Source organism: Myotis myotis, unplaced genomic scaffold (genome assembly GCF_014108235.1).
Source record: "Myotis myotis isolate mMyoMyo1 unplaced genomic scaffold, mMyoMyo1.p scaffold_m19_p_3, whole genome shotgun sequence".
Lineage (NCBI taxonomy): Eukaryota > Metazoa > Chordata > Mammalia > Chiroptera > Vespertilionidae > Myotis > Myotis myotis.
In genome coordinates this window covers 200,671,895-200,698,445 of record NW_023416335.1, presented here as the reverse complement: position 1 = coordinate 200,698,445, position 26,551 = coordinate 200,671,895, and the positions used below count along the sequence as shown (strand labels likewise).

Sequence of the window (26,551 nt, the reverse complement as noted above, 5' to 3'; positions counted from 1 at the left end):
GATTTTGTTTGAAATAATCTAACAAAAGTATCTTCTACCTCTGAGAATACTAACAGAAAAGGTAATTCATTTTTGCCCAGTTTAACATTCAACTGGAATAAAGATCTTATGGTTTTCTAATGCCACAAACCTCTCACAATTCCCTATATTTGCCTCCATGTCCAGTATACCATTCCTATCTGTGACCAATTCCTACTCACATTTCAGCACTTAGTTGACACCTCATCTACTACAGTAGATACTATATTTCTTTTGAACTAATCACAGGAGAATTATTTAGAATGTGGATACCCACGAGTTAATCTTACTAAGTCTTCCTAGCAATGAAGCAAAGCACCTGTTTGTGTGTGTGTGTGTGCGTGTGTGCGTGTGTGTGTGTGTGTGTGTTAACATTGCACATTCACTGCCCTACAGATAGTCTTTCTTTAATTTAGCATTTTTTTACCCACTCCTTCCCCAACCTGATTAGGAATCCCATATGGGATTCATTTTATTCCCTGTAACAGGAATACAGTATCACAGAGCATAACCGATACCTTTTTTTTTTGCAAATTATAACATACCTTTTAATTTATGAAATTTGGAACTGAATTTTATTAATAAAGTCTTAAAGGACATTCAAAAAAATTTCCATGAACATGCTAGTGATTGTTTTTAAATAACAGATCATGACAACTTTATAAACTACCAAGAAAAATACACTGCACAGTAAGACAATTTCTGATGTTCTTGAAAATATTTTCTCACTTTACAAGACATACAATATGGGCTTCTATTTAGGTTTTACACTCTATTTTGAGATGATACTTTAGAAAGGCCACGAAATGCACCCTATACTAAGAACAAAAATATTTAGTAAGAGCTTTTAATCATAGCCTCTGAAATTTCAAAAGTCGCCACAATATTTTTCCAGTCCTGTAAACTCAAAGATATAACTCCTTGTTTCCTGCCATGGGAACTGGGATCATTTTCCTCACCCACTTGGTTAACATTAATGGGCTCTAATATTGGCAGCCTGTCTTGATCAAGCCTTATTCTTGCAAAACCATCCCTTATAATGAAAGAAACATAGAATATATTCTCCACAGTACGAGAAAAAGAATTTGGATCAATCACAAACTCAAAATAGGATACGGGGGTGTCAGGATACTTTCGAAAATACGTTTGCAACAACCCCAAGATTCTTTCTACTTCTTTTTCTGTCCCTTCTTGATTGCTACTCAGGTCCAGCCTCCTCAGCTTTGTAGGCATATCCACATTTTCCTCCACCCTGGGAGCTTTTTTATGGTGTCCAGGTCGCCGCTTCGGGGCAGAAGACTCTGACTTGAATGAACCAAAGAGAAAGTGGAATGTTTCAGCTTGCGATATCCAGGATGTTGCTTCCTTATGTACTGTCTCCCAGAAGGAAAGAACTATGTTATCATCACAACCATTCAACGCATCACGTTCATCATCTTCCATCCAGTTCAGACCCACAAAAATAAACAGAAAATCACAAAATGCTACTTGATTAAAAAAGCTCATATCAGAGTTCAGCTGCTTTGCTTTTTCTTTACCCAAATCAGAAGCCAAAACAAGAAACTGGGCATCGAGAGCTGCTTCCCTCGTTCGGCTCACTCCATCAAACAGGACATTGGCTTCCTCCAGAGCCTCGGTTAATGAGTCGCTCGCCGTGTTCACGATGTCTTCCCGGTTCTGCTGGACGTTATAGATGAGCTGCCGGTACTGCCTGCGGATATTCCGGCATTTCTCCTCGTCAGCCACAAGCAATAGGAGATTTGGATCTATGTGGGCTGCCGCACAGCTGAGGTCGTCGGAGCAGTCCTCGGAGCAGCTGTCAGAGAAGCCGTCAGCCCCCATCGCCACTTCCAGCTTCAGGGGGTCCACCTCCTCGGCCTGCTTCAGAGAGAGCGCACTGCCGGGGGTGGCACTGCCGGGGGTGGCCCGCACCACCGGCTCCTCTCCTTTCTCTTCGTCTCCCCGCAGGGAATCTTTTTCATCAGACATGTCGGGGACAGCGGAGCTCGGGTAGCGCTCTGCTCCGGGCCTTCGCAGATGTTTCTCACCAACAACGGCGGCAATTGAAGGCCGGCGTCAGGCCGAGCTGAGAAGACGTCCGCCCATGCGCAGGGGGGCGTCGCAGGAGGCCCCGCCCCAAGCTCACCCGCCTCCCGACAGCCCGCCCCGCGGAGCCCAGGCGCAGGGCCCTGCAAAAAGCCCACCTCGCGGAAGGCGGCGCATGCACGGAACCGCGCCGGCGCACAGAACACACGACGCAACAATGGCTCCCAACCCCACACTGAACACCCGTGTAGGCGATAGGTATTAGCGTTTACTGACAGTGTCTTCTAGCTTTCAAAGAAACACCTGGATGATCTTTGATAAAACTGTGGGGAAACTCAAGGTCCTGCGCTTTAGATTGCTGTCACATACTGCAGTTAGGTCGACCCTGGTTTTTTATTGTTACTATGATTATTCTTTCATTTTTTGAGAACTAAATCTGTCTAGATTATAAACTGCCCATGCCCGTAAGGCCAAGGAGCAAGACTGCAAAACCCTATTACAAGTAGGCCTAACTCCAAGGGCTCATTTGCAAGATGGCTGTTTGTAACTCAGTTCTTTATTATACAAATGTAAATTGCGTCAATTACCGTGGTGGGCCCTCTTAAGCCCTCTAAAGCCCAACCCCCCTCCAACCTACCTGGTGATGGGGAGGGGGGCGGAGAAGGGGGAGGAAGTAGTCACTTGTGATCGAATTTCAGCGCCAGAGCAAGCTCGAAGATGGGGAGAGGGGTATTACTCAAGTGATCTTCAGTTCTCCACAACCCAAGGGTGGGAGAATAAAGTGGGTACAGTCTCTGCAAGAGCTGTTTATTTGAAAGCTTGCCAAAGGCTAAAGGCCACAGACTGAATGGATAGTAAATCTGAACCCTAAAAGGTGAAGCCATGAAGATTTTAAACACAATCTGTTATAAGGATATGCAAGTGAATGCTGTAAATCGGGTGACTAACCTAAATTGGAAAATTCACACACTAGTTCACTGGAAATTCTAGTACAGTTGGAGAAAGGGCTCAGCTCAGCAGTCACATGAGCAACAAATTATACATAACACTGGAAGGGAATAATTTTGTTTTTGAAGATAACATGCACTCAGCCCACAAGATAAAAAGCTTTTAATCACTGCAACAGGTGTTCCTTTTAAAGGAGAGGGGATACAGCACACTTCATCTATCAGCTCTGGTTTTAAGGCACCAGGAAGGAAATTAGCCCTACCTTCCATCCTTTGCACCTAGGCTGGTTCATTTGTCTTTTTTTTTTCTCTTTTTCATTGAAAAGTTAACTTTATTGTTTGGGAAGTGGGAGCTTTTAACACGATGGGGAGTGGAAGATTGTACGACTATTTGTTCAAAACCGAAATTGGGATACATGTTGTAATGGTCCATTTTTCTTGGACATTAGCAGAAAGTTTCTTGCAAATCCATAAACGCAAAACTTACTAAGTTATTCCAAAATATTTCTATTACTACCATTCACCATTATTTCTTTAAGTAAGGGTAATTGAGGAAGAAGCATGCATTTTTCAAAGACACCATGTTATTACGATTAGTTGTGCATATATATAGTTCTGCCCTATTAGACTGTTAGCTTCTCTAAAGCAAGAATGTGTTAAGTCTTCCAAGCAAAACTGTTTTCACATGGATGCATTTGAGTATGTAGATTTTAATGTATAAATGAATATAGATGAAACACTTTCTTCCAAGACCTATTACAAGTTACTTAGCAGCAAGAGATTTAATTTCAAATAGGAAATGAAAGTTGATGCTTTTCAGAAAGTCAGGCTTATCCCGTCTCTGAAATAAAGAAAGAGCAAGAGAAAAAGTTGGGACCCATGATCAACAAAGGGCCATATTTTGCCTCCAAGTCAGCCAATTACAAACTAATATTTAAACCTGTTTTAAATCTTAGATGAAAACACATAGCTAATTCCAAGTCCCAAACCCAAAAATGTTTGCTCTTACAGCTAACCATACTCTTGGGAGCTTCTGATATTCACTTGCAAGTCAATAAAAGTAACTTATAAAGAAGTGCTAAAGATAAGCCAACCTTCCCACTCTAAGGTGCCTATTTTCTCTGAACTCAGAGAAAATAGCTGACACCAATTTCTTCATACAGAGCCTTTCATCTAAGAATTTCAAAATACTTTAGAAAAGTAAATTATTTCTCCTAACCTACTTATAAAGTATTACTAATACATTTTACAGGGATTTCTCAGGAGATAACAGCCCACACAATTTGCTTGAAGCAACAGAACACAAAAAGACAAGCATCATATTATTAAGGTGTGATTTCCAGTACTTAATTCACTCTATGCTAGGTCCCTGTCCCTAAGAAACCTTAGTAATACATAACTTAAATCAGCCTCAGAAAGAAGACATACTTGCATTATATTCTGCCTTCTTAAATCTGCCTTTGGAGCACAAGGTTCAAATGTAGCCTCAAAATAAAAATTTCATGTCTAATGATTTTCCCTAATAATTTATAGAATGGGAATTTCTACTCTTCTGAATCCTTAAATCACTAAACAGTGACTTTCTAACCTAAGGTCAAATTACTGGTAATCCTATATAATAAAAGCCTAATACGCAAATTGTCCTCTCAGGCAGTAGTTCAACCAGGAGTTTGACCACTCGCTATGATACATGCCATGGCAGCGGGCGGCAGTGGAGGTGCTGCCAGCCCCAATGGGCCCCGATGAGAGCAGGACTGAGGCAGGATGGTGGAGCACGTGAGCGGGTTCACCAGGCCAAGGCAGGTGTGAGCGGAGGCCCAATTGCCTTGCCAGTCGCTGCAGTGGCCGTGAAGGGCAGGGCCACCGCCTGACTCCCAGGCCCTGAAGGAGCCAGGTGGGGGCCTGGCCCTGATTGATCACCAGGCAGGCAGGATGGTGGAGCGAGGGGGGTGGCGCCATGAGGCTAGGGGCGTGAGCTGGGGCCCGAACTCTGCAGGCCACCCCAAGGGACCCCACCTATGCAAGAATTTGTACACCGGGCCTATAGTAATTATATAAATGACAGCAATACACAATTGCAGTTATACTGGTAAACTTCTTTATGATTTGTAAAATAAAGCAAAAATGCATCAGTATTAGTTCAGGCAACCAATGACACAACTTGGCCTGCAAGATAACTTAGCTCCTCTTCTCCCCTTTTTCTTCTTTCAGGAGTGGCTCTAAGGGATCAACATGGCCCTCCATTTTCTTTCTTCCTTTCTTTAGTTTTCCTTCCTGCGTTCTTTTTCAGTCCCTTTGCTAATAATTCAGGTTCATTCTTTCCAAGCATTCTTGAGCTCTGTCCCACAACCCCCAGCACTCAACACAAACATGATGGGATGTATGTCACAGATCACAGGTCTCTTTCTGGCCAAATAAGAAAAAAAAAAGAGCTCACATAGTGCCCACCACCTTTTCCAGTGGGATTTTACTTCAGGATTAATCTATAACAAATAGATGTTTAAGGGTTTGAGTCCTGTACTCCAACAGATAAGACTTATTCTGCCTTTAGCTACCTCCCTAATAATTTTGTTTCTTCTCTCACAGCAGCTTTTCTCTCCTCATCCTGCCAGGGTATCTATTTAATAGTGAAGAGACGTAGTAAAAGTCCTATTTGATTTGTCAGAGTAGCAGGATGCTAGGATACTAGGTATAGTTTCTTTTTCTTTTTAATTTCCTTTAATGTTATATTTCTGAGTGTATAGTTTTGCTTTGTTTGGTTCTTTAGACTAAAGGTAAACTGTGCTATGATCAAGGCAGATATGTGTTTTTCAAACGGGTTTCTGAAAAGACCATGAACAGTGGAAGAAGGCAAACCTGGGTTCCAATATTGACCTATTAGCTATTACTGTTATCTTGGGCAGGTTGCTTAACCTCAGGCTCCAGTTTCCTCATTTGTAAGATGGGAATACTACTTCTTACATCATGAAGTTACTCTATGTATTAAGTGAGAATTATGTGATAGATTTGACAGTATTTTCAACTGTTGAGTACTTAATCTTAAATTATCCCAAAGGTAACAAATGTTTAATAAATATCAGACATCAAATAGAAAGAAAAAAAAAAATCAAACCAGTAGTTTCACTCCTTGATGTTGATTTAGGAAACGAAAAATGTTTTAAAGATTAAATCTGTAAGGAGGAATACAAAATCCCATTATAACAAATACCAGTGAAAAGAAATTTGATATATAATAAAATTTTAAAACGTAAGGCTTCAACTAATGTAGTGTGTATAGTACTTTGAAAGGTAATCCAATCTACTAAATATTCTGAAGCAAGTCCACAAAGTCTGAGACGACATGCAAAATTATTTATGTGTATTTTTCCCATGAATGGCTCCTTGGATTTCAGCAAATTCCTTTAAAAATACAGTATCCGAAAGAGGTGTTGAATAACTATTCTATATTCAGATAATACTGCTTTATTATTAATGAAATAAAAGATAAAATGACAGTTGAGTCCCACAAAATAATCTGGAGCCATTCCCTGAAATATTTCACAGTATATAAAACCTCCACCTTAGTCTGTGGTAAAAGTCATACACTTAACTGACACTTAGGAAAACCCAGTGGCAACTGACTTGCCAAGCCTCAAGAACTAATGTCAACAAGGGTGTGACAGAGGAGAATAGAGCCTTTCAGGCTAGAAGAGCAATTAGCAGCTCTCTTGGGACACCTCAGGAGTCAGCAATGACCAGGAGCATAGTTTTCATGGACCAGGGTAGCAAAGCACTGGGTATGTGGCTTTCAGAGGAAGCGACCTAGAAGGAACTCTGCCCTGGAGGCCTGGGTTCAAATCAAAACTAGTGCTTTGTTAGTTTCCACTTATTTTCTTCAGAGTTTGAGTTTCCTCCTCTGCCGTAGAGAGGGGTTGTGACTCTACGTAAAAAGTCATATACAAACATTCGTTGACAAACGTATTTTAAAGTACACACTCTGCCCTACAAACCTGTGCTAGAGATAACAGAGTACCTAGCTAAATGACGAAAACACAGGTGCTCAATAAGTAGCAAAATAGACATAATGTGAATTTCTTCTCAACTGACCTGGACACACCTGCATAGACTGCTGAACAGTGTTGACTGGTGGACAACACTGCTGTCATACAGCTCTTTAAAATTCTGAACTGCTCTATATGCTTCCTAGACTCTCTCCTGAACATCTTAGGGGTTGGTCTCTGACAAAGATAGCCCACCTTCACAAAACCAGACACCTTGTACCTAAACACCTCACTTAAGTGAGCCCTAGCATCATTCATTCAACAAATATTAACTGAATGCACATTAGGTATTACAACACAGAGAAAATATAAAAATAAATCATTTTCATCTTAAAGGAAGCTACCATTTAGTAGGCACAGAGGAATGCAGTTCCACTCGGCAAGCATCTAATGAATGAATTCCAAGTTGCCAGAGCTATGCTAGGAATACTAAGATTTGCATGGGCTCAGCCTTGAGTCATGAGCACACCATCACACCAGGGAGATCAGCATGTATCCCAACAGCAATAACACACAGCCAAGTACCAGAAGTGTGAGTACACCAAAGTGAACTTTATAGATAGGCTTGGGTTCCATTCCTGGCTCTGCCACTTAACTAGCTGTGTAATCTGGACATGCTCCTTAAATTCTCAGGGCCTCCATTTTCTCATCTGTAAAACTGGATGATAAACCATCTCCTTCATAGGACTAATGTGAGGATTTACTCAACCAGCTATTACAGCATTTAGAGTCTAGCACACAGTAGACATTCAATAAATGGTAGCTACTGTCATTAATAGGAATGCCTTTAAGTATTTGCTGAGCTCTATATAATACAGATCTGGGATCACAGGCACAAAGAATTAAGACTAACTCTCTACTTCTGATATGGAAGCCAAAAAAAAGTCATTGGTGGGCTTCCTCCTTTTCCAGAGAAGGATTTATGGGAGTGCTGTGGGAGCACATAGGAGAGAAAGAATGGGCAAAGCTGGCCTTGTACTCTAACACAGGCAGTTGGAAGTGGGTTTGAGCAGGAAGTCAGGAATTGAAACAAAGAGCAGAGCAAAAAAAAGGGACATTTGGGGACTATGGCTGTAACAGTATTCCCAGGAGCTTTCTGTAGGTGAGGGAGCAGAGCAGAAAATAACCAGAAAAATAGGTGGGACCCAGAGCTTTGAGGACACAGAATACCAAAGTAAGGAGTTTGCACGTTATCACCGGTACAGATCTGGGGGCAGCACAGAAGCAATCAGCAAGATGACTCTGAACACAGATGGACTGGAAAGAGAGGGACATCAGCAGTGGAAGGCAAGGTAGAGACTGATGAAATGCTTTGGGCAAGAGGAATTAAGTACCTGAAATAGCCTGGGCAAAGTTCAGATAGACTGCAGGCACACACATAGGAAGCAGTCAGGTCCTGGTAAGTGAACAGACAGGAAAGGCCAGAGGAAATCTGAACCCTGGACCACCAGAATAGTGAAATAGTAAAAGAACAGCTACACAGCAAAAAAGACTTGTGTTGTCACTGGGTTAAAGTGGGAGGAGGAGTCAATGGGTCGCAACATGGATTCAGCACCAGATAAATTCATTTTCGGTCCTAATAATCTATCCTCCTTTAAACTCTTGTTAGTCCTTACCCTTTTCCCTTTTCTTAAGTAAATCAGAGCCTGTTCACTTCCCTCATCTTCAAAGTTCTCCTCAGGACTCAACCCTTAACTAGACCAAAAGCAGGTACCCTCCTCATCTCCCTCGATGGAACTGTCTCAGAGGAAAGAATAAAAAGAAATGTTTTCTGTCAGTTTTGGTAGAATATTAGGAGAGAAAGGTAATGGTTGGAGAGTTACTAAATTACCACTCATCTCCTGGTGTCTATTCAGTTAAGAGTCTGATTTCTGGTAACTGGAGATTAGGCTTGAAAGGAGGAGACCTGCCTTTGTTTCAGTGTGTACCCACCTTCAAGGCTGGAACACGGGGCTACCGCGCCTGACCACTACCCGATCACATCTGAGCTCCTCTCACAACCGTCTCATAATTCACTTGGATTGTTAATCATGCACAGATTTGTGTCTGTCACCTGAAGAAATTAAGTTCCATGTTGCCACAGTTTAAGTCTTATCTCCCAAACTACTATTTCAAACTACTGGGGACTACTAAAGTCTTAAGTATGTCCAGCACTTAGTATTCCAATGAGCACTTTTTCATTCACTTTGCTGTTCCTCTCAATACCAACAAAAGGCATTTATACAAGTGGTTTCAATGCTCTGGAAACCTAGAGACACTGATTTACATATAAGGTTCCCTATAAAGAATACTTGCATTATGCCCTTAAGAACTCAAATGTTCATGAAAGCCAGTTCCTTTGAGCAATGGGAGCTCTATTTATAGTTCTCAGAATTTAGTAGCTCCCTAGTTCTAATTTTACACATGGACATACAAGTCCTAGCCACAGACAGCATATTTCCCTATTTTTCTATTCACATATAAATTGTTACTCACCTGTTGAGTTACCATTAGCTATCTTCTATTATATTTTGGGTATTAAAGAATAGTTCTTTGTTTCCTCGCTTCTAATTATTTAGCAACCAATCCTGACTAACCTACCTTAAACATTAAAGTTCCAAACTTGGTATTTATAAGAATTACCTGAGGGGGCTTGCTTAAAAAAATAAATAAATAAAGGCAGCTCCTAGCCCCGTCCAGAGGGCTTATTCAGCAAGACCTCAGGTAAAGCCCAGGCATGCATGTTTAATAAGCACTCCAGAGAACTGTGTAGGTGTTCCGTAGACTAGTTTTTGAAACGCTTCTTTAAAACCTTCTTCCTGTAGGTGGTCATCTGAGCTTATCAGTTCCTTGAAACAGGAATCTCACTCCCTTGTCTTCTACAGTACTATGAAAGCAAGGTGAGTTCTGCTGTTGCCACTGATACTTGCTGAGGAGGAAAGGAGGCAAAGGAAAAAACTATTAAGAGAAGGGAGAAGAAGACATTTGTAAAAACGCCCTCTCCGTTATTTATGTTGCCATCAGAGTATGAAACCCTAACCTTTTTTTAAGGTGTAGACTTTAGGATCTTAACACTCAATTCTCCACTAAATAAATGCCTTTCTTTACTCAAACCCAATGTTCCTTAAAGGTTTTCAAAACCCACCAGTTAGCCCCAAATGTGGGCAACAATTGGCTGGAAATTCACAAACGTTTCAAACCAGTGGTCCTTACCTTGTGTCTCTTCCTCCATTCCTTAGTACTCACTAAAAACCCAAAATAAACCAAATGATACAGAGCTGAGTGGTAAGTTTACTTAAAAGAGATGTGCTAAATGATTTAATTGTGAGTTGGTAGTGTGCTTTTCTTTCATGGTGTTGCACTTCCCTAAATGTCTGAAATTACCTATGATCATATGGCATTGAAAACATCAGATTATATCAGTAAAATGGGTCCAAAGCGTATAAAAACAGTGATTCTTTTTCCTCCCATTGATGTTAAAACCAGGATCATCTGTAGAATTTATATAAAGCTCAAATGCCTATATAACTTTTTAAGTGCAATTTTATGAAATAGGTGGAACAAAGAGAACAATCAGACAGGAATATTAATAGACCTTTGTCTCATTTTCCCTGCAAACTAAAGGTCTGAGTAACACAACGTATTTTAAATGAAGCCAAAAGCCTTTTTATCTCTTTATTGTCCATTAATTTGCTATTTGTCTTTGAAGTCTATCTCCATTTCCTATAACCATTTTTCAAAAACGTAAATAAAATTTTTAGAATAATAAAAATGCAAATTAATTGCTAATATCCTTCCTAAAGGCACACATGTCTAAATAGATTTTGCATTTAACTGTGCCACAAGTTTACTTTCTCAGAAGGCAATGTGTTCAAATATGAGTTCCGTTTCTTAAAAATTATATAGGCACAGACAAGGACAAAAGATAATTAGCAGAAATTAAAGCAGATGTGTCCGGTGATGGTCACCAACCCGATGTCGATCATCCCTGTTACACAGCCCCTACACCAGCCTCAAGCATTCTGCCAGCGCCAGGGCATGACCCCTGCCTCCCTCAGGGGCCGGCGGCAGGAGTGCAGCACGCTTGCCACCGGCCAAAGGAAAGACTTCCCTCTTCCTTCCACACAATTGCTAACTCTGGGCTAGAAAGGAGACACCTGAAGAGAAACAAAACCACTCCACGAGCTTCCTGGTTGCTCTCCCTGCACCGGAGGTGTCTGGGTTTCCCTCCCAGAGAACAGAACAGGCGGACAGGGGCCCAAAACGACAAGCATTTCCTGATCCCCTTTTCTCAGCAGTTCCCTAAACAAACAAGTCTACACTGCTCCTAAAAGTTCTTAAGTTATTTAGGTTTACGGGGAAAGAGGAAGGGACAATAGGAGGAAAGGGACACTTTACAAAAATGCATTTTTAAAGATGAAGAGAGTTACATATTCCCTTCGCCAGTTCGCTTTACTCCACGGTTCATCCACTTCCAGTAACACGTGGGCCAGCCCGCGCGTTTCCGTGTCATTTCCAAGGCCCGGCTCCTGCGGAGTCGGTGCACATCCGCCCGGCTCTGAAAGGCGGCGTGCGACCACGCGGGGCCCCCTCCCAGCGCGGCGGGCGAAAGAAACGTTGGCGTCTCCTACCTACCTTCAGGGTCGGACCATGGCCGCCCAGCTTTCTCCGTTTCACAAACACGGGCACGTCGGTCTCCGAGGTCACTCGGCCAGCGCTCGCTCGAGGCGCGGCCCGTCCTCTGCGGCACAGAAGCCGAGCCGGGCGCGGTGAGGCGGGCGCTCCGGCCGCGGCGGGAAGTGCGCGCCGGGGGCGGGGCTTCCGCGAGCCCAGTGCGCGCCCCCCGGCGCCCCGCACCGCGCCTCCCGCGGAACAGCGCCCCCTGCCGCAGCCTGACCGCGACCTCGCCCGCGCCCGGCTCGGGCCCCACAGGCCAGCGTTCCGATCAGACCCGAGTCAGTCTCCTAGACGTGCTCGCGCTGCCTTTCCAGGACATCCGGAACCCAGGAAAGCCTCCAAAAGGAAGCTTAGGGCACAATTACCTCAGCTTTTAAACGGAGCGGTTTGTAAAACACCTCCCAACTTAATCTTCCTTTAAACTGCATCCGTACAGGGCGTCAAAATCCAACTTCCAGCGTTTCTTGGAAATTTGAATCCGTAGGGCAGAATTACGAACACTCTTTCCACTTAGGGTGATTATTTACCCGGCCTAAGCAATACAGCAACACCCTCCATGACATATGGGACCTAATGGTCCACTTTTACAGGTGAGCTCTGAGAATGCGTCAGTGATAGAACTAAAAAGACGCCAGTTACACTGATACCAGGCCCATTCATGAGACAAAAACCACACCACCACTTAAAAGTAGAGTTGTTTATAACAGCAATAATAGCTAACACACTTGTGTAGTGGCTGTGCATATATAAACACAATCTTCACAACCTTCTTGAAGCAAGACCTATCAGGTCCATTTCACAGACAGGGACACTGAGGCACAGAAAAGCTAACTTGCCCAAGGTCACAAGCTGGTCAACAGCAGGTGGAGGACCCACACTCGGGCAGTGTGGCGTGTGGTTTTACACACTGTCCTGTATCGCCTGAAGAAGTCAGGTAACAGCCCTGGCTCCTCTCAGCTGTCCCCGCTTAATTGCCTAGGGCGAGTCCAACGATTCTGAGCCTTGAACATGTAAATACATGTAATTTGCCAACCTCTCAGGATTTCCGGGGACTCGCTGGTGTGGAAATCCTGGAAAAGCGTCGTGAAATTATTACACTCTCTTAATGCTGTCGAGGATCTGTCAAGGTCGTGCACTAAGAAACGATACAAAAAACCATTTTCTCGGATATTCTGCAAGCAAACTGTCTCCACAAAGAAGAGCGAGGGGAAGGAAACCGCCAGGGGGCCAGTGTCCCCTACCACAGGTGAAGCTTTCACTAACCCGGGCTAAGAGCCTCACCCTCCCTCAGGCACCCCTGCACGTCTCCCCTCCCCGCGTTCCGGGCACCCAGCAGGCGGTGTTCGGGTCCGGCCGCTCGCTCGGGGCTGGGTCGGCCGTCAGGTCACCCAAGGCTTACATGCACACGCGCTCCCGGGCCTCGGCCCTCCTTCAGGCGTCCCGCGCCGCCCGCTCCGCTCCGATGCAATGCGGGACTGAAGCGAGCAGTGGAGCCGCTGCGGGTTCCCGGTGGCTACGGGAAGCCACGCCTCGTGTGAGCCGAGCGGTGGCAGAAAGCCAGAGTCAGAATGACAAAGCAGAAATCCGCGGCTCGTGCAGCCCTGGCGACCTACGCCCGCGGCTCGGCTAGCTAGGCTCCCCCAAGGGTGACGCCACATCCTCTTCCTGCTGATAGCGCCCCCAACCCAAGAAAAGAACAAAAACAATTTAAGGAATGTCTGGAACCAGAACCCAAAATAAGAGTGGGTTTTCAATGAACAACACTGGACTATGCCCTAAGGCGGTGACTTCAGAACTTTGCTGCCCAGTGTTATCACGGGAGGATCTTATAAAAATCGCTGGCACCTGGTTCCCCCCCCGCCCCCCCCCCCCCATATTCAGATGGAATGGGTATGGGGTGCCACCTGGGCATGAGTTTTGTTTTGTTTTTTTAACTCCTGAGTATTCTATAGAGTGAACAGCAAAGTGAGGGGGGACCCAGTGCCCTCAGGTAATGGATTAGTCAGCCTGGCAATTCCCTAAAGGAAGTTACTATACCCTGACTAACCCTGAAACGAAGTGACAAATTGCACCAACACACAACTTCCCCTTAGAGTTCTTCCTCCTTGTCCCACTCAGGTTTAGGTTTGTCATGGATGTTTTAAGGAACACTGAAGAGTATACAACTCCAGCCATGCCAAGCCTGGTGTAGCTGCCGAAGTACCCGTGCTCTCTCATATATCCATGCTCTGTCATATTCTGACACTTGCACTAGTGGCCAGCTATGTATATTTGCTGAATAAATAAATAAATGAATGTCTTCCCCACCTCTTTGTCTGGATACTGCCAGACTGAAGCAGACTTAGGTGAAAGGGTTGCTGGTTTCTTAAGGCTGTGAGAAACCACACTTATGACCTGGCAGACAAACACAATCCACTTTTTTGAGCCCCTTCCAATCCTCTCAGCTTCTGAACGTGCGCAAACGCACGCACGCATGTGTGCACTAACCTGACACTTTCCCTACCTGATAACCACTATTAGGTAGGGAAACTGAGAGCGTGCCTCACCTGATTCTGGGGCCCTTAGAACAGACGATGGTCAGGATACAATGTTTTAAGGAGCAAAGAATGAAAATTGTGTCAGAAAGAAAGCTGGGACTAAGGGAGAAAGCAAACTCTGTACTAACCATTTTATAGGCCGTAGCTCATTTAATCTATACAGTAATAGCCATGAACCAGGGTCATAAACTCCTCCTTCTTAAAAATATATAGAAACTATACTTTATTCAAAAGTCTTAGGAGAGGGACTTTAAAATCATTTACCTTGAAATAAGTACTAAAAGCAAGTGATAAGGACTGATTTCTAAGAACCCTGTATGACAGACAGGTCAGCATTACCATAGTTAATATTTTCTAACAGCATACCAGAAAAGGCTAATAAGGCATCTTAAGTTCACACTATTCTTAAATGAGCAAATTATAGTACAAATAGCTAGAATACTGCAACAGTTATTTTTTTTTAAGTAAAAAAAAATCACCATTTTTAAAAACCTTCACTTTTTTTTAAGCCCTTTTTGCTACTGTTAGGGACCAGATGCCTTACCCTTGTCACAAAATAGAGAATTCTTTAGTTCTATTTAGTTGCTGGTTAATGGAAGAAGTGTCTCATCTCACATTTTCCATGATGCAGCATTTGTTCTAGTTATACATTTTATGTTATTCCCCTTGCCTGACTTCTCTTCCCTCCCTAAAGGCCTACTCTTTCAAAGCTCATCTGAAATGTCACTTCCTCTGGGAGGGCTTCCCTGATTCCAACTCATTGTTTATCGATCCTCCCCTTTTCCGTGTCCCCAAATAACTAAAAATAATTACAAGTCATCTAAATCCAAGAGAGCTTTGGGAAGGCAAACCCTTGTTTGATTTATCTTGTCACCCCAGAACCTGCTATATATAGTAAGTACTCAAAAAATCCTTGAAAAGGCCCTCTGTTCCTGAGCTAACATCTAAGCACTCTATAAACAGATCTATGCAGGTGTTTGATTAAGGGTCCTATTGCATTGAACTACTGTTCCTCCTACAAATAAGTTTCTCTCACCTCACTGAGCTAGAACACCTTTCTGACACCCAAATCTCTGCTTAAACCTTCAGTAGCTCTCCAGGACCCTCAAGATAAAGTCCAAACTCCTCAATTGTACTGACTTGGCCAGGCTCACTCTTGTTAAACCTAGATGTCCACATATTCTGCACCCAAAACATTGCTGGAAAAGACACAGAAATTAAAAGTGATTTCACTTTAAAGTCAAGTGACATATTGAGGTATGCTTCAAAGCTTCCCAACAAGGCTTTGCATCTCCGATATATTTATTTTCCCTGTTTCCAAAGTTACTATTGCATTCTTATTCCTCTTTTGTCAAACCTCTAATACACCTACAGCTTATCATGGGCTCATAACTTGCTTTTTCTACCTTAAGAACATTGAATCAAATAGGCAGAACTCCCTCCTACTTCCCTCTCGACCTCCACTTGTGTGTGGATTCTCATCTTTCCTTGTCTTCTCAATCTTCAGTAACTTCACTCATGGTATCATCAATTTCTTGTTCTCTACCTGATCATTCCCATCACCATACAAACACACTGTAGTTTTCACATTAAAAAAAAAAAAAAAAAAAAAAAAAAGCCTTCCATCATCCCATGTGCTCCAACCCTCATAGTTACCATCCCATTTCTTTGCTCCCCTTCACAGAAAAAAAAAAAAAAATGAGGGAAAATTCTTTATAACCTGAAAAAAAAAAATAAAGTAGGATAGGGAGGTGTAGGAAAGCATGTCTCTTTGCATGAGGTTTATTTTAGGTTGATTATTTTTAAGAAACAAAAGGCGCAGAAAGAGCTTTTTAACTCCCCCTTAACTGCCTAAAAGAATTTAGATCAGTGGTACCTAACATGGGGCACATGCCCCACAAGGAAGCAATTTGATTTTTAAGGGGGGGGCAACTGGAGAATGAGTTATTAACAGTGAATTTTTTGCATTTCTTATGGTTCTAGGGGACTCATATACAGTATATAAGTATATATTGTGAGATTTATGCATTTCAGTTCTCTATTATGTTTTGAAACTTTGCTATTTTTTCATATCATTTTATATTATCTTTTTAACAATTTCTTAGTGATTTCTTCCTCAGTACTTCACCTGTCCTTTTGTACTTTTATTTTTCTCTTTCATGGATGCCATGTTCTTTGGAAGCTTATTTAGACCAAATTAATGGCCTTTTAGGCTTCCTCCACGTGAATGGGAATTCACTTTTTGAATAATAAGAATTATATGTCACGGGGGGCATCAGGATTTTAGAGATGCTTAGGTGGGGCATGGCCAAAAAAAGGTTGGGAACCACTGATTTAGATAGAGAGCCTGTTCCAGGAAGAGGATCTATCACCAGGGATAACTGCAAATAATATGAGGTGTAGTGAGCCGGGGACCTTAGCAAAGCCTGCTTATTCAAAGTACTCCCTCTAATAGACTTTGCATGGCATAGCAAACATTTGTTTACCAAACATTTATTTTGCCATCTCCATGTGAAGTCCCAAATGCCTATTCCTTCTCTTTAGCTCTGGATGGCATATAAGCCATTGCCAATTACCTGACTGTTTTTGGGCCTCAGATGAAATTAAACTTGATTTTCTGCAATTAACTTGTCTCATCTCAATTTAATTCTTAAACCATCTAGAAGAGTAGAGGATAAAATTTTCCTCCCTGACAGAAGCCAAGAAAGATCTAAGAATATGATCAATGTCAGTCTCCAGTTTTAGAATAGCACAGCTCAATAGAAGTTTCTGTGATGATAGAAATGTTCTATATCAATACTATCCAACCCAAAAGCCCTCACCACGTGTGACTGTTGAGCACTTATAATATGGCTAGTGCAAGTACAGACCTGAAGTTTTTGTTACTTGTTTAATTAATTTATTTATTTATTTATTTATTTATTTTTATATTTTATTGATTTTTTACAGAGAGGAAGGGAGAGAGATAGAGAGTTAGAAACATCGATGAGAGAGAAACATCGATCAGCTGCCTCCTGCACATCTCCTACTGGGGATGTGTCCGCAACCCGGGTACATGCCCTTGACCGGAATCGAACCTGGGACCCTTCAGTCCGCAGGCCGACGCTCTATCCACTGAGCCAAACCGGTTTCGGCAAATTAATTTAAATGTAAATAGCCACATGTGGGCAGGGACCAGGATTATTTATGCTCATCATGATGTTCCCAGACCTTAATACAGGGCCTACATATATAGTAGTTGCTTAATAAATATTTGTCAAAAGATTCAATCTGTAAAATGGTATATTATTAGTTAATTTGTGGGTCCCATCTTTTTCCAATGAGGAAAGGGGGAAAAAGACTTTGTGTGGTGCCCTAGCTGGTTTGACTCAGTGGATGGAGCATCAACCTGTGGACTGAAGGGTTCCGGGATCGATTCTAGTCAGAGGCACGTGCCCGGGTTGCGGGCTCGATCCCCAGTGGGGGCTTGCAGGAGGCAGCCAATCAATGATTCTCTCTCATCATTGATGTTTCTATCTCTCTCTCCCTCTCTGAAATCAATAAAAATATATCTAAAAAAAAAAAAGACTTTATATGGTGTGGGAGCACAGCTGCTCCTCGAACCTGCACACACCCCTGACCCTGCTGTTACACAAATTGTTGGGGAGTAAGTTTCTCCTTGACCCTGCTCCGCTACACTAACTGTTGGGTCTGAGACCCTCTGCCAGGGACTGACGTCCTTGGACGTGAGGTCTTTAAGAATTTGCTCTATCCCAGAGGGTAGATGGGATAATAAATGAGAACATACTGGGTGGTCTGAGTAAAATAACAATTGTAATATGCCTATGAGCATGCCTGGAACATAGTAGGTACTCAGATGTGATGGCCCATCAACTTCACAGAGGGAAAGCAAATAATAGTATGGGAGAAGGCCTTAAAAAGCAAGTGATATCTATAAGGGAACCATATCTTGAGGAATAATGGGAGTAGAAGTAACCCCTAAGGATTTTTCACTGCTTATGTGCCCAGCGTAAATCTGGGTCTCTACATGACTCATTTAATCCTCACCACAATCCAGTGAGTGAGATACTATTATTTTCCCCATTTTACGGCTGAAAAAGACCCCACTTATGGACAGTGAGGATAATTATCTTGCCCATGATCACTGAGCTAATAATTGACAGAGCTGAAACTGCCACTCAGCCCTTGGCTCTTACCACAGTGCTGTCCCAGCTCTTGAACAGATTTTCAAGAGGAAAGATACTGTTTGTTGTTGCATGTTATACAGAAGCATAAGGGAAGATGAAACTATAAATACGTTAGATTTAGCTTGGGATTCACAAGGCAGCTAGGGATTTAGCTCTTTTCCCCTACATTCTCAAAATCATCCATGTATTACACCCATATTACAAAATTACAAACTGAAATTCCAGGAAATGAAGAGTCTTGCCAAAGGTCACAAAGCAGGTGTGTTAGATTTGCCATATAAATCCAGGTGTGTCTATCCCTAAATCCACTGTTTGTCTTACAATTCAAAAGTGTATGTAGTGAGGTACAGACTAAAAAGAAGTAAAAGCAACATGATTTAAGGACAAAAAGAAGCATTAACTTTCTGACAATGACCAGGGCAGACTTCATGCATGAAATACCTGCCCTGAAAACTGCTCGGGGGAACCATGATTTCTGAGAAGCCTCTGAGCAAACATAGGACTAGTCACTCTTTTACATACAACAAGCTGCAGTAATGCCGTCTGTGTACACGCCTGCCAACCTTAGTACTGCCACTTACTGAGCACCTGTGTGCCAGGAGCTTCACATGTCCTCATGAATCATCTCAATAAGCCTTTGGGATATGTATTACCATCTCCATTTGCAGATGAGTAAACTCAAGGTCTGACAGCTAGCCCGGGATTTACGCCCTCATTCTCTTCTTTCTCCACCACACTATTTTTCACTTGAGGGACTGGTCTTTGAATCCCTAGTACCTGGCACAGTGTCTTTCCCATAGGAGGCACTCACTCAAGATTTCGATTATAGTGGAAATAAAACATTTTTAATGTAGAAAATCTCTGGCCAGCAGAGCTTCAGGAGGTACAGGCTCTATTGCAGTAAACTTTCAGATGTCTCATCTTGTAAAACGAGATCAACCACCCTCACCCCCAACCAAGATGTGTATTCATTAATAGTGGTAAACAGATGGAAGAAATAACACAGCTTATTATTATTAACCTCTAAATGTTTAAACCCTATTTGAGTTGATATTGAGAGGAACATCCCCTCTAATTTCTCTTATTCATTCCCACAACTTCAAACCTCACCTATAGAGTAAACCTCCCCACTCATCCAGACCTATGTACCCACTAGCCTATAGATCCACACTGGACAATCATAACGTGTCCAAAACCAAGTTCATGATCTTCCTAGTCTAAATCCTGTGTCCTCTCTAAATGATGATTCCACCATCATCTTTCTTTATGGCAGAAATCAATGCAGTATGCTTGACTTCCTCCTCTACTTCATCCTGCATGGGATTATGATCATGTATCTCTGCATTAAAACATCCCTTAGCCCTGGCCGGTTTTCTCAGTGGTTAGAGCATTGGCCTTTGGACCAAAGGGTTGTGGATTCGATTCCCAGTCAAGGACATGCACCTCGGTTGCAGGTTTGATCCTCCTGCCCCAGTCGGGGCGCGTGCAGAAGGCAACCAATCTTTCTCTCTTTCTCTCTCTCTCTCTCTCTCTCTCTCTCTCTCTCTCTCTCTCTCTCTCTCCCTCCCTCTCTCTCCCCCTCCCTTCCACTTTCTCTAATGGAAAAAATATCTTTAGGTGAGGATTTAAAAAAAACTTGCCCCTAAAGAAGAACCAGATCTTATTCACCTATGTTTCCTCAGAACCTACTGCACTGGCAAGACAGATGCACAAAAATTTGAGTGATTATTCATTTTTATGTATTTCTTTCCAGTCCTTTCCTATGCTTTTTAAAGCAAGATGTGACTATTTTACACTCTTTGTTTTTTTGTTTGTTTGTTTTCTCTTTTCTTTGTTTAATTAAGTCTTTATTGTTCAAATTATTACAGTTGTTCCTCTTCCCCCCGCCCCCATAGCTTCCCTCCACCCGGTTCCCCCCCGACCCTCTGCCCTCACCACCACCCCCACTGTCCTCATCCATAGGTGCACGATTTTTGCCCAGTTTCTTCCCACATCCCCCACACCCCTTTCCCCCCAAAAAATAGTCCACTCCCTTTCTATGCCCCTGATTCTATTATAATCACCAGTTTATTCTGTTCAGCAGATTATTTATTCACTTGATTTTTAGATTCACTTGTTGATAGATGTGTATTTGTTGATCATAATTTGTATCTTTACCTTTTTCTTCTTCTTCCTCTTCTTAAAGGATACCTTTCAGCATTTCATATAATACTGATTTGGTGGTGATGAACTCCTTTAGCTTTTTCTTATCTGTGAAGCTCTTTATCTGACCTTCAATTCTGAATGATAGCTTTGCTGGATAAAGTAATCTTGGTTGTAGGTTCTTGGCATTCATCACTTTGAATATTTCTTGCCACTCCCTTCTGGCCTGCAAAGTTTCTGTTGAGAAATCAGCTAACAGTCGTATGGGTACTCCCTTGTAGGTAACTGACTGTCTTTCTCTTGCTGCTTTTAAGATTCTCTCTTTGTCTTTTGCTCTTGGCATTTTAATTATGATGTGTCTTGGTATGGTCCTCTTTGGATTCCTTTTGTTTGGGGTTCTCTGCACTTCCTGGACCTGTAAGTCTATTTCTTTCACCAGGTAGGGGAAGTTTTCTGTCATTATTTCTTCAAATAGGTTTTCAATATCTTGCTTTCTCTCTTCTTCTGGCATCCCTATAATTCAGATGTTGGTGCACTTGAAGCTGTCCCAGAGGTTCCTTACACTATCTTCGTATTTTTGGATTCTTTTTTCATTTTGCTTTTCCAGTTGGGTGTTTTTTGCTTCTTCGTATTTCAAATCGTTGACTTAATTCTTGCGATCCTCTAGTCTGCTGATGGAATTCTGCATAATATCCTTTATTTCAGTCAGTGTATGCTTAATTTCTAGTTGGTCCTTTTTCATAACCTTGAGGGTATCACTAGATTTCTTGAGGGTCTCACTACATTTATCGGCAGTCTCACCAGACTTTTTGAGGGTCTTACTAAATTTATCGGCGGTTTCTAGAAAGTTCTTGAAAAACCTTAAAAGTGTGGTTTTGAACTCTATATCCAGTAGTTTGCTTTCCTCCATTTCTGTCATTTGTGACCTGTTTCTTTGTCTCCGCATTTTTTATGCTTCCCTGTGTTGATAGGGTGGCTTTCTGTGCTAGGTGTCCTATAGGGCCCAGTGGCTCAGCCTCCCCAATTACCTGAGGTGGACACTCTTTTACCTGAGGTGGTGCACCCCTTTGTGGGCTTTGTGCACAGTCTTGTTGTAGTTAAGCCTTAATTGTTGTAGGTATCACTGGGAGGAAGTGACCTCCAGGCCAATTGGCTGTGAGAATAAGCTGTGTCTATGGTGGGAGAACTTCTGTGCTGAAGACACCCTTATGGGGCAAGACTTGCTTCAGTGGGGCTTTGGTGCTCACTGAGTCTGCCCCCTGAGTGTGTCCCTTATGGATCGGAGGGGTTGTAATCTTGATGGTCCCACTCTGACCACTGGGTACACTGGCTCTTGGATCTAAGGAGGTGCTAATTTAGCCTCTTCCTGAGGCTACCCAGCAGGAGCTATAAGAGATCTGCAGATTCCCCTTCCTTGTTTGGGGTTTGGAGGTGCCCAGATGAGGCCCAGCTGTGAAGCAATGCAAGCTGCTGTGGGGTCTTGGGCCTTCTCTTGGAAGTTCTGGGTCTGTCTGGCCCAGCTGCAGTTTGTTAGGTAATTTTCAGATTGCAAAGGCCCAGGGCATTCATATGCAAAAGCCTCTGCCTCAGGTTGGGTGGGGCGGGGTCTCAAGGAATCAACAGGGCAGAGCAAACAACTATGGCTGATCCTCAGTCCTGCCCTAAGAAGCCCCGCATCTCAGTGTCCCGGTGATCACTGCAAGCACCTCAGAGAGAAAGCTGCCCTCGAGTTCTGAGTTCTGCCCACTGCCAGACAGTCCAGTTTCTCCCCGTATGAGTCTGGGTCCCCAGAGACTTCCCAGAACTGGAGTTCAGAGCAGTCAGGAGCTTGTGACTCCCTCCCAATTCAAAAAGACAGCCGCGTCCTCAGTTGCCAGCTCTTGCCGTGTGCGCCTCCATACCTCTGCACTTTACTTCTGCACCTCCTCTGAGTCTCAGTGTGCTTTTCTCTTTCCTTCTAGTTGTAGAATTTCCACTCAGCCAGCCTTCCTGTGGTTCTGGATGATGTCCGTTTTGTCTTTTAGTTGTATTTTTGAAGTTGTTATGGGAGGCAGCAATTTCCGGTGTTTACCTATGCCGCCATCTTGGTTTTCCTTGCTCTTTGTTTTTTTAACATGATTTGCTTTTTTATTTTTTGAAATATTGTTTTTATTTTTATTCAATAAGCGCTTTGTTTTTTAATTAAACATTATTATAGAAAATTTTCCCATGCTATTAAAAATTCTATGTGAACCATTTTTAATGGCAGCTAATAGTACATGAGTTAGTAGCTACTACTGAACACTGACTATGTACCAGGAACAGTACCAGGCACTTTATATCCATCCTCATTACATCCCCACTTGATAGATGAGGAAACAAAAGCTCAGAGGAGCAAAGACCCCTCTACTTATGACTATGATTAATGAAGGTAAGACTCCTATCATTTATGTATAAGAGCAGGTCCTCCAATATTTGTTGAAAGAATGTACACCTAGCAATTAAAAAGAGATTTATCTTGCCTTATAAAAAGCTTAATCTAAATCTATCCTTTTTATATCTAAGTACATTGGGAAGATGACATTAATTAAACACTATGTTAGATGCATTGCAAACATTATCTTATTTAATCCTAACAACTCAGAGAAGTTGTTACCTGGTAGGGAAGGATTTGAACCCAGGTCTGCATGGTACAAAACCATATTTTCTACCTTCTATAAAATGTGTGAGCTATTTTCTTTTTGTTGTTGTTAATCATCACTGAAGGAAATTTTTCCCGTTAATTTTTAGAGAGAATGGGAGGGAGGGAGATGGAGAGAGATGGAGAGAGAGAAAGAGAGAGAGAGAGAGATAGAAACATTGATGTGAGAGACACCTATCAGCTGCCTCCTGCAGGTGCCCCAATGGGACCGAGGATCAAACTTGCAACCCAGGTACATGCCCTTGACCAGGAATTGAACCCAGATTCTTAGGTCCTGGGGCCAACACTCTAACCACTTAGCAACCCAGGCCAAGGCTGTAAGTTGTTTTCTTAAATGGATAATCAACTCCTTACCCTCCTTGCATTCATTCCAAACAGACATTTACTTAAACAGTGGTATATATGTATGGATCCTTAAATGAACGCTACATAGCCACTGGTCTCCATCCTCTTGACCCATTTACATAAGAGCAAAGCACACACTAGGGGTCCAATCAGTGCAGTGCTTATTTCCATAAGTAGCACTAATACAGGTATAAAGAGCAGCCTGGTGGGGTGTGTCTGTTTCTGTGTATAGACCTGGGAGGGGAGCACCATAACCAACAAGATTATAAGCACAGGTTAGCTCAGAGAACAAGTCAGCATTAAGAGCCTGGCCTTTGGAGCCAGATGCCCTAGTTTCAGTTCCAGCTCTGTCAGCTACTGGTTGTACAACGTTGAGCAAGTTATCTAACCTCGTTATGCCTCATTTCCTCATCTGTGAACATAATCTCACAGAACATGATTAAGTTAGTTAGCACTTGAAGTGCTTAGAGCAGTGGTTCACAGCAATTGCCATATCAGGCCTTCCTGCCATTATTATTATTCCATGAGGAACATGAAACAGACAATTCAGATAATGAATTACAATAAATAAGATACAATTCAGATAATGTAATATAACATATAGAAAAAGTTTGCCTCATTAATAATCAAAGAAATACAAATTAAAATACAGACCCTTTTACCTCTCAAATTGACAAACAATAATTTTTGAAAACCGATTACTATTTAACATTTCATTGAGCTTGTGGGGTTATCAATTAGTACACATCACTTAAAAGGCTCTAGAACTTGAGAAATGTTCATACTGCAACCCAGAAATTCATTCCAGTAATCTATCCTAAGGAAAAATTCTAAATACAGCAAAAACTTTATGTACAAAGAAAAATAATTCTAACCTACTATTCTATAGTAACAAAAAGACTATTTGTCCAATAATAGTGAAGTGGCCAAGTAAATATATGGAATATTTTATAGTAACTGAGTAAATTATTAAGAACTTTAGCCCTAGCCGGTTGCTCAGTGGTCAGAGCATCGACCTGCAGACTGAAGGGTCCTTGGTTCAATTCTGGTCAAGAGCACACGTCCGGGTTGTAGGCTTGATCCCCAGTGTGGGACGTGCAGGAGGCAGCCAATCAATTCTCTCTCATCATTGATGTTTCTTTTTCTCTCCCCCTCTCCCTTCTTCTCTGAAGTCAATAAAAATATTTTTTAAAAGAACTTTAATAACATGCAAAGTATTTAATAAATAAATGAGAATATTATTTATAGAATATTCTGATATATAGACTATTAATAGTGGTTATCTTTGAATGTAAGTATATGTGATTTTAAAATTTTATTGTATTGCAGTCTTCAAATTTTCTAAAATGAACATTTTTACAGACAAAACTAAAATGCTTAAAGAATATTTTAAGCCTAATTCCTAAAATAAATAGAATGACCTCCCATGGATCCCTACTTCCTATAGGAAAAGACTCCTTGCCCACTTTTATCTCTCATCATCTCACTGCCGCACACTCCTTACTATATTTACTCTAAGTGAACAAGTCATGATGTTTTCTAATTTGCTTTTGTTTACAGCCATGAATTCCTTGCTTTTTTCCACCAGGAGAACAACTACCCAATATCCTATCACAGCTACTCTGTGATCTGACAGCCTTTCCAGACACCTGATTACACAGATGCAAACAAGTAGAGTGGCCTTAAAGAATGAGACTGTGCCTTATTCGTCTTTTCTCTCCTGCCAGAGCTTGGTAAATAAATAGGTGCCCAAAACACATCTGTTGAATGAAGAAGCATCAATATCAAAGCGGTGAAATCGGAGCCAGCCTGGGATACCTCTGCATGCAAGGGGCTTTTATTTGTTTAAGGAAAGGGCACTGAGAACCAGACAGGCCTGGGCTTGCCACAGCCACACTGAGCAAGTTACTAAAATGTGGAGCATCTGATTCTTTGCTTGTAAACAGAATTAAATCCAGCAACTCACAAGGTTATTGTGAGGATAAAGAGAGAGAGATGTGAAACACTGGCATAAAAACAGAAATTCAAATGTTAGATTCTCTCCCTCTTGCTGAAGTCATTAAAGCCATGTGATCTATTAGCAGCCAGGGAACAAAGGTGATACACATCAGAATCCCCAAATTAGTGACATATGGCATCCAGATACACTTTTGGCAAACTGACACACAAGTCCTCTCAAACCTTACACTGTTTTCCATATTGATAGCTGAAGAATGACAGCAGCTGCCAGCCAAAATTAAGATGATTACACTGATGATGTCTGTTACTCAGATCAAAGCCACTGGGCAGATAGATACCTGAGGCCAAGATACAAGGCTCCATCTATCAACAAGCCCTGTGAGTGGCAGCTCATTCATCCACAGGGGTAGGCACAGTGCAGCTGGCATGGTGGCAGGTTACACAACCTTTGGTGACAATAGCTGCCGTCACATCTAGGAACACCTACCATAGTATCAATACCATGCACATCATACGTAAGGCAGGTGGGGTGAGGCATGAAAAGTTCTAAGGAGGTAGTGGGAGGAAGCACAGGGAGGGACCAGGAATTACCAATGGGTTTACTAACAAGCCAACTATCCTCTGTATTAATACTTTTCTATAGTTTGTTTCCTCATCATAAGAAGGTGATATCACTACCCATCTCACTGATGTACTTTGAAGACTGAGTAGGAGAACATGCCCTTCGGGCACAGGGAAGGCAGCATTTATGACTATTACCACTGCCCACACACACATGCTAATGCCTTGTCTTCCGGTGCTAAACTCCTCCCTCCAGTACCAAACTCAATAGATCTGAGTTGATCTTTATGGTTGTTCTCAAGTAATAACCTTAATTTATATAGACTGGTCCAAAATACAGCCCAAAAGAAGGAAGAGGAAAATGTCAGGGTGGTGGGGGATGGGTCCCTGGTAGCACAGCTTTCCATCTTGATTTTAAGAGGAGATACTATTG

The 26,551-nt window shown here is 42.3% G+C and overlaps 2 protein-coding genes across 3 annotated transcripts in view; both read right to left on the bottom strand.

Annotated features, from left to right (window-relative positions):
- TXNRD1 (thioredoxin reductase 1) overlaps window positions 1-13,242 on the bottom strand; it is a 58,596-nt gene extending 45,354 nt beyond the window's left edge. Inside the window, exon 1 of one of the 2 annotated variants that reach the window (XM_036301129.1) lies at window positions 13,107-13,242. The gene's annotated coding sequence lies outside the window, so the exon portion shown is untranslated. Of the gene's footprint in view, window positions 1-11,665; window positions 11,820-13,106 lie in introns of those variants that run through there. The other variant, XM_036301131.1, reaches the window with a different exon arrangement.
- Window positions 571-13,176, bottom strand: EID3 (EP300 interacting inhibitor of differentiation 3). Its single transcript, XM_036301132.1, has 2 exons — window positions 13,107-13,176; window positions 571-5,417 (listed from the first exon to the last, which is right to left on the bottom strand). The coding sequence occupies exon 2, from the start codon at window positions 2,005-2,007 to the stop codon at window positions 853-855; it is 1,155 nt and encodes a 384-aa protein (XP_036157025.1). The 5' UTR covers window positions 2,008-5,417; window positions 13,107-13,176; the 3' UTR covers window positions 571-852.
- Window positions 13,243-26,551: the final 13,309 nt, after the last annotated feature.